Source organism: Arachis ipaensis, chromosome B01 (assembly GCF_000816755.2).
Source record: "Arachis ipaensis cultivar K30076 chromosome B01, Araip1.1, whole genome shotgun sequence".
Taxonomy (NCBI): Eukaryota; Viridiplantae; Streptophyta; class Magnoliopsida; order Fabales; family Fabaceae; genus Arachis; species Arachis ipaensis.
The window spans coordinates 116,250,672-116,259,467 of NC_029785.2; the positions used below are offsets into that span (position 1 = coordinate 116,250,672).

The window sequence follows — 8,796 nt, forward strand, 5'->3', positions numbered from 1 at the left end:
CGCTGTTTGAAGGAAGCGACTACCACAAAGAAATGTAGATGGAACTGCCACAAGAAAACATAGACGGAACTATCGAAAGAGTGGCCAACTGCCGAAAAACTGATGAAAAGATGACGAATTGACAAAAAATTCTGAAAAAGTGACAAAGTCTAAAGAGATGGCAAATTATTGGAAAGTAACGAAAAATTTATGGTTTAGTAAATGAACTAATCCGTTAGGTGAGAAAACATCAAGGTATTGACAAAAGAAAAAGAAAAAAAATGGCACAGAAGAAAAATATGATAAATATGGTGTTTTAACTAAAAGAAAAATAATCTATTCTCCTCAAAGAGGATATCATGATTCTGATACCATGTTAGAGATAAGAGACTAAATTGGAGAAAGAATTTGTGTGTTATTGAGTGTATTTAAATTATTTAGAATGATATAATATAAAAGAATATTTATATGTGTTAAGAGAATCATAATAATAAAAACGTAATATTTTATAATAAATATTCAGATATATCAAATAATTATAATGAATGCTAAATGATGGTAATATATTATGAGATTGTTGTGTTGTATTATGTTGTTGTGTCTTTACGTGTGTATGAATGAAGGAACACATTTCAACTACCACAAGACATGCCCCTTTCGTTTCCCGTTTTGGTGCCTCACAAACATTTCCTTCTTCTTCTGCTTATGCTGCTCCTCCTTTGAGACAAGGTTTGAGGTTTCATCTTGTTTATCATCAACTTTGTTTTTGTGTTTTTTCAAAAAGAAGAAGCTCAACACAATTAAAGTGAAACGTGAAACTCATTACAAGGTAAACAATGACACAAAATAAAGACTCTCATCAAGCTTTTATATGTTCTTTTCATGATTTCTTCATCTGGGTTTTCCTTCTCTTTTATCTATCTCCTTTTCATGTTGACATCATGAGTTCTTGCTGGCCATTAATATAATGAAATATTATCTAGCATGTTATTTGAATTCAAGGATGCATCTTTAGGCCTGAAAATATGTTATAGTATTAAGAAACGTGCTGTTCTCTAACGGTTTTGAAACATCAAAACATGTTATCAAAAAACACACGACAGTTTGAATTTCTTAGATTGCTCTGTTTATTTATGGAGTATATATTCTATTTTCTATGGTGCAGTTAATTTGGACAAGTTCAGTTGCAAGTGAAAACTTCTAATTATAATGGGATTCTTCCACCTAGCCTTGTTTGTGTTTCTGGTTTCTCCTCTAAGTTTGGTTGTGAGTAAAGATATCGAACACGGTTCGCTTATCGTCGATGGAGCTCGATCGGTAGCTGATACCGACGATAACTTCATCTGTGCCACCATTGATTGGTGGCCTCAAGATAAGTGTGACTACAACAATTGTCCATGGGGAAATACATCTATTATAAATTTGGTACTATTTTTTCTCATTCAATTAGAACAGAGACTTGTAGAGTTGTAAAATGTCTAAGAGGTTGGAATTCTGACTTTTCAGGACTTGTCTCAGCCTTTACTGACCAAGGCTATCCAAGGTAAGCTAAAGCTACTTTGCTTCTTCATATGGCCAAAAATAATTAGACCATTTGCGACAAAATCGATATATATTAGAGAAATATTTCAAATTAATTTCTAAAAAATTTGTAGTCAATAATATTTTATTNGAAATTGGAACTCATTATTATATTTGTTGACCCAGAAATTAGTACTAAAATTTTAATTTTTATCTTTAAAATTTTAGTATTTCAGTACTTCCAAAATGTAAAAACACAGGAGGACTGAAATTTTTGAAACAAAAACTAAAATTTTAATATTTTATACCTAAAATACTTTCATTTCAATTAATTAATTTTAACTTTATTTTTTTCATACAAATTAAATTAGAATTTCATCTTTATTTCAGGGTTTATCTCTCACTTTACACCCAGTTAAATACTAAAACAAGTTTCTCATTCTCAGTCTCTAGTAATTTAGGGTATTAATAATTCAAAGAATGATGTTTTTTCTTTCCGGATGGATGCTTGATAGGTCTCAAGCCTTTGAGGATAAGAATTGGAGGTTCATTGCAAGATCAAGTGTTATATGAGGTAGGGAATTTGAAGTCCCCATGCCAACAATTTCAGAAGAAGAATGGTGGATTGTTTGGATTCTCAAAAGGATGCTTACAAATGAAAAGGTGGGATGAGCTTAACCAATTCTTCAACAAGACAGGGTAAGAAAATTCTTTAACATTCAGATTATTGTTTTTTTTTTTTTTTAATTCCTTCCAAAAAAATAAAATAAAAAAATTGAAACTTTCAGGGCAATTGTGACATTTGGCTTGAATGCCCTAAATGGGAGGCGCAAGACGAAACGTGCTGCCTGGGTAGGAGATTGGGACTCTACTAATGCTCATGATTTCATAAGCTACACTATTTCAAAGGGATACCAAATCGATTCGTGGGAATTCGGTACGAGAATATATAGAAAAACAGTATCATACAAATTATTGAGGACTAAAATTCTGCCACTAATTCAGAGAATTCCGTTGCTAATAGTTATTAGTTAAGTGGGATTTGATATAGTTTAGTAATACTTGAAGTCCGTCACTAATTTATGAAACTCCACTGCTAATAGTTAACTTGGTTAGGGTTTAGCCAAATTAGTAGCATTTAAAATCTACTTCTAATTTAACAAACAAAGTTTGATCTTAATAGTCAACTAACCTAAAATTTAAACTAAATTCTTCTTATTAAGTAAGGAATCTTATCTCTCCATTTATTGTGCAAATTTAGAGTTTAAAATCTAGAATTAGAATTCAAAAATACACTCTACCTTTTCTAAAATGCACTAACATTCTCCAATTTGTAATGCTTAAAATCCATCATTAATTTAGTGAATTCCATAATCAATATAGATGAAATTCGGCCAAATGAATAGTGTTTGAAATCAAACCAACTTGAGTTGGTTCAGTGGTTAGCTCACTAATTCATTTAAAATAGTGTCGTGAGTGAATCTTGTCTTATGCATAGCAGCAAATCCTTAACGGAGTTTCGATTTCCGATGAATTAGTCCTTGGTCTGTCGGACTAAGAAATACTATAGAAAAAAAATAGTGTTTGAAATCTGTTATAAATTTAGCAGATTTTGTCGATAACAGTCAATTTACTAAAATTTGACCATTATCAACATGTACATTATACTTGCCTTTCTCTTATATTGAAACTTTTTTCCTTAAAAATTAATGTTGCATATATATGCTGCTACAGGTAATGAGTTGAGTGGTAAGGGCATTGGTGCAAATGTTGGTGCAGCACAATATGGAAAAGATTTGATAAAGCTTAAACAAATTCTAAACACAATGTACCATAACTACAAGTTCAAACCTTCACTTATAGCACCTGGAGGATTCTATGACAAGAATTGGTTTGATAAACTTCTTCAGGTCACAGGTTCTGGTTTACTCAATGCACTCACTCATCACATATATAACTTGGGCCCAGGTTTGCTTGCAACTTAAGCTAGATCTTACTACTCTATTTGTTCTTTTAGAAATTTAGCGCATTCATTTCATTGTTATGCACAAATAACGCAAAAGAGTTTTATATTGTTATTTAATCCGATCCGTAATCATGCCCTTGATACGACCATATATTAGGACATATCAGTTTAATTTTGATATACTGCTAATGTAAACAGTTCTACACGAAATTTCTTTTTTGGTTGTAGGTAGTGATGTGAATCTTGATTCTAAGATTCTAGATCCTGAGCGTTTGAGCAATGTAGAATCAGTATTCAGCAACATGTCAGAGACAATTAAGAAATATGGTCCTTGGTCTGCTGCATGGGTTGGAGAAGCGGGTGGTGCATACAACAGTGGTGGCCGTGATATCTCTGACACTTTTGTTAATAGCTTTTGGTAAATATTGACTATGAAATTAATGTTACAAAATTTTATCTAGTATCATAAAAAATCATAAATGGAATCAATTGACTTATTACTAGTTCTGGATTTTGAATGTGGTTTTGTAGGTACTTAGATGAACTTGGAATAGCATCAAAATACAACACAAAGGTTTATTGCAGGCAGAGTTTAATTGGAGGAAACTATGGTCTTCTCAATACCACCACTTTCTCTCCCAATCCTGATTACTACAGGCAAGTCTAAATAATGATTGTTTTTATGGTTTGGTTTTTGTTTTTTATTTTTTGAAAATGAAGATAAAACAAAAAACAATATTCCTTTAGAGGTTAATGCCTTAATGGCCTTTTATCTAATTTTCGTTTTTTTTATATATAATTTTGTTCTTGTAAAGGTGAAATATGGGTCAATTGCATTTTGTTTTCTATTTTTATTATTAGTATCCTTTTTAAGATTTTGTGAAAAGAAATAATGACAATAAAGAAAGGGTTCCCTTTTTTTTTCCTTATTTTAGTGCACTTTTGTGGAATCAGCTAATGGGGAAGAAGGTTCTTTCAGCTTCGAGTGATGTTTTTTCACCTTTTATACGTACTTATGCTCATTGCTCAAAAGGCAGAGTAAGTGTGCCTTTGCCACTTTCAATATTAACATCCATTTTACGAATTAATAATAATAATAATAATTTATACCATATGAGTTGTGTCTTATTTTAACTCTAAATTATTGTTCTTAATTTTCATTGAACAGGATGGTGTAACATTTTTGGTGATCAACTTAAGCAATAAGACTCACTTCTTACTAACAATTCATGACCGTGAGGCAAAAGAAGATGGTGCCAAACACATCCTAAAAGAAACCTCGGTTTCTAGTCATATCAAAAGTGCATTTTCATGGGTTGGAACAAAAGCATCAGATGTGACATTCAGAGAAGAGTACCACCTAACCCCAAAAGATGGTTACCTTAGAAGCCAAACCATGTTGCTTAATGGTAATCCACTAGAGCTAACTAATGGTGGAGAAATTCCAAGGTTGGATCCAGTTAGGAGTAATGTATATTCACCAATACACATAGATCCTTTATCCATTGTGTTTATTGTGTACCCTAACTTTGATGCTCCAGCTTGTGCCGTTGAACATAAAAAATCTTTAATATAAATTTTTTTTAACAAAAAAGAAAACCTTGTAGATTAGGTATTAGCACATTAGGACTTCCTAATCCATTGTAAGTGGCATAATAGGAAAATTTGTTCCATTTCAATAGTGTCAAGTTCAAATCTTGAAACCGAAAAAGAAAATTATTGCTAAAGAAAGCAATCACAAAGTTTTTTTTTATCCGAATTAGAATAATTTTGGATAATAATAAATTTGAATAACATTTAAAAAAATAATTTAGTCATGATAGTTTTATTTAATTTATAAGTGTAATACGGAGTCTAGGAAGCACCGGCACATCAGAAATCTTGACATATTCATATTTGACGTGGATGCAACACCGATACGCCTCCAACACGGTGGATATGCCGATGTCGATCTGTTTTTTTGTCTTTTTAAATCCGAATGAGTCTAATCTGGCTTCTCCTCCACAATTAGTGTTGTGGGTTATTACTAAAAGCCCATCTTTTACTTTGTTAATTCTCTTTTTATTTTTTTATTCTCTTGAATATTGTTCCAACGTAATCTGAAATAGATAGATTGTAAATAGGTTTGATGGAAGAAGTCGGAGGTGGTGGTGAATGCATATGAGGAGCCTTTATGTCAGTTCTGGAACTACGATTGAGAATACTTGCAAAAAATTCTCATGTCTAAGTTAACAAGAATTTAAGTAGTGTAAGTGTAGAATGAATCGAAAATACTTAAAATATTTGAGAATATTTATTTGGTCATCATCTGAAAAGATCTTATTTAGTCATGATAGGAAGTTATTTTTCATAGTGTCCGAGAGATGGTTATGCCACTCTAGTCGGGTTATGGAGACAGAGTCTAGCACAGGTCGAATAAGTCATCCCGTAGGGTATATCCTAGATTTAACTCTTTTTGGGCTATGAAGAGCCTCTTAGTCATAGTTGTCAGAAGCGAATCGGTGATCGAACCGGTCAAGTTACTGGGTTATTGGGTTATTGGTTCAACCGATAGGTCACTGGTTGAATCGGTTAACCTGGTCCTATATAAATAAAAAATAAAAAATAATAAAAAATGTAAAGTTAAAATTTAAAATACATATTTTTACTAACATTTTAAGAATATTCAGCTATTTAATTTATATCTATTATACTATTATATACTACAAGTATTTATTAAAAAATAATATTAATAGATATTATAAACTTATGAAAAGAAAAAATAAGTAAATTTATAATTATTGTTAAATAAAAATATAATTAATTTTAAAATAAATGAGTTTATAACTAAAATTAAAATAAATTAAATAAAAGTAAATATATTTGATAAAAGATATCTATATATATATAATAATTTGTAAATATATTAATTAGAATTGTGACAACTTGGTGGTTATGACTTGCTCTTTTTTCATTGAGGACAGGGTTCGAACCCCACCCCACCCATTTTAAAAATTTTAATTTCCAGCGGTTCGATTAGACCGATTTTCACCGATTCAATCCGGATTCAATCGGTTCACACCGGTTCGCTTTCTTGTTCGATTTAACTAGCAGACCGGACCAATTTAAGGTCTGATTCACCAATTTTCCGGTCGAACCGATCAGTTCGGTCCGATTTTTACAACACTGCTTTCAGTTAGACTTTAGTAATTAAACTTAGGCTTTTGAGTCCAAATATGAACACAAGTATATATTGTTTTTTTTATTATTTTTACTATGTACATGTATACATGCTTTAGCAATAAAAAATCCTACTATTTTGTCATTTTTATCAATATAATATATTATTTATTATTTATAGTAAATAAATATTAATTATCATTTAAATATTTTATTATATTATACAACATGTCTCAAACATGGTGAAAACTCATATGCATTTGTCTTTGTGTGAAATTAATAGTTGAGAGCTGTTAGATGACAATTTAGTCAAATCTGCCAAATCATCTAACCACTATCAACTTTCAACTTCATATAAAGTTAATTGCAGGTGAATCTCGCCAACGAGTTATAGCTCAAATGGTATAGTCTCTCCATACTCACCTAAGAGGTCGCGGGTATCATATCTTTTTTTTAAATAATATATCACCGTATTCATGTCGTATCGTATTTGTATCGCGTATAATCCTAATAAAATTTGAATAATAGTGGTAAATATTTTAAAAGAAAATATATTTAACTAGCAATAATCCTAGTTTCAATATATTATGTTACTTATCTCATGTAAAGGGTATACGTTTAGGCAAGTTCTACTATGTAGATAATATGTTGGCATCTACATGTATGTATAAATTTGTGATGACATCTTGCAGTTACAACAAATGACATAGAAAAAGACATGATGTGAAGTTTGACCAAAAACTACAGAAAAAACTGAACGTAACCACATGAAGAGGTTAATAGTGTTGTTTGATAATGATTTTTTATCTTAATTAATTAAGTTAAGTTGATTACGGATCCAATTTTTAGACTTTTTTCATTTTTGGACAAAAAAGTAAATTTTGTGTTTAAGGCCGAAAATATAAAGAATGGATATCATAAGTGAACATTATTAGTACTCAATACCTAACAAACCAAAAAATCACTGCCAACTATAATCACCGAAATAAAAAAATGAACATCACTGCAACTACTAGTCTACTACTATGCGGAATCATTTTGGGATTTTATACACTCATCATTATCCATATGCAGAAAATTAATAAAAAAATTAATTCTTCTCTTATAGAATTGTAAATTGTTTATATTATTAAATATTATTGGAACATTGTTATAAACAGAGTATAAGCAAATGAAAAAAAAAATATTTGACCCGTCATTCAGTGAACCAAACACATTTTTAGGTTTCAGCCGTTGTTTACTCCACAAACCCATTCAGCCTTTTCTAAGTCGTCTTCGTCAACAACATCATTGTTTGAAATGCCTAACTCATATTTACTCTTATTTCTAATTATTTGTATTATTATTATTATTATTGTTATTATTATTATTATTAGAATTATATAATTATTTATTTCAATATCAGTTTTCTGCATATGGATAATGATGAGTGTGTGAAACTCCAAAATAGTACGGCGTAGTAATAGACTAGTAGTAGCAGTGACGTTCTTCATTTTTTTTTGGAGTAATTATAGTTGTAGTGATTTTTTGATTTGTTGGATATTGAATAGCAATAATGTTAACTTATGATATTCTTTCTTTATATTGTTCGGCCTTAAACACAAAATTCACTTTTTGTCCAAAAACGAGAAAAGTTCAAGAATTGAGCCCATAATTAACTTAACTTAATTAATCATGATAAAAAAATCATTATCAAACCAGAGTAATAACCTCCTCAAGTGGTTACATTCAGCTTTTTCTGCAGTTTTCTTTCAAACTTCACATCCTGTTACATTCAACTTTTTCTACAGCTTTCTTTTAAACTTCACATCTCGTCTCCTCCTCTGCCATTTGTTATAACTACAGGCTGTCACCACGAATTTACACATATAGATGCCAACATACTATCTACATAGTTGAACTTGCCATACGTTTATACCTATTTGATTGTTAATACAACATGAAATCATTTATATAAAAGGGCCAGTGCTTCGGTGTAGGAGAAAATTTTCTTCTACACCTATAGATGACACTTGTCGAAAGTTAAAGATGGTTTCATGCTATGTTTAAATATGATGGGAGACAATTTCTAAAATTGTGAGATCTAATACACCTTAGGAATATAGTTTTGTAAGTTTTGCTGTTATTTGTGTTAATTATTAACACATCTAATCAACAGAAGAATTAATAGA

The 8,796-nt window shown here is 30.5% G+C and overlaps 1 protein-coding gene across 3 annotated transcripts; it reads left to right on the top strand.

Moving 5' to 3' along the window:
- Nucleotides 558–5,145, top strand: LOC107634143 (heparanase-like protein 2). Of its 3 annotated transcripts, none has more exons than XM_016337729.2 (10): nucleotides 558–708; nucleotides 1,145–1,404; nucleotides 1,486–1,522; nucleotides 2,016–2,199; nucleotides 2,289–2,437; nucleotides 3,235–3,468; nucleotides 3,695–3,884; nucleotides 3,998–4,123; nucleotides 4,402–4,504; nucleotides 4,635–5,145. In XM_016337729.2, exons 2-10 carry the CDS (start codon nucleotides 1,189–1,191, stop codon nucleotides 5,040–5,042), a joined length of 1,647 nt encoding a protein of 548 aa, XP_016193215.1. In that variant the 5' UTR covers nucleotides 558–708; nucleotides 1,145–1,188; the 3' UTR covers nucleotides 5,043–5,145. The 3 variants fall into 3 exon arrangements, with proteins under 3 accessions (XP_016193215.1, XP_016193208.1, XP_020979574.1); XM_016337722.2 differs by having other exon boundaries at nucleotides 572–808; XM_021123915.1 differs by lacking the exon at nucleotides 1,145–1,404 and having other exon boundaries at nucleotides 572–808.

Bases quoted from the DNA above. Each gene is read 5' to 3' on its own strand.
- LOC107634143 (XM_016337729.2), top strand. From the start codon at position 1,189: ATGGGATTCTTCCACCTAGCCTTGTTTGTGTTTCTGGTTTCTCCTCTA. The intron at 3,469-3,694 runs GTTTGCTTGCAA...TTTTGGTTGTAG, and splicing joins CATATATAACTTGGGCCCAG to GTAGTGATGTGAATCTTGAT. The intron at 4,505-4,634 runs GTAAGTGTGCCT...TTCATTGAACAG, and splicing joins CTCATTGCTCAAAAGGCAGA to GATGGTGTAACATTTTTGGT.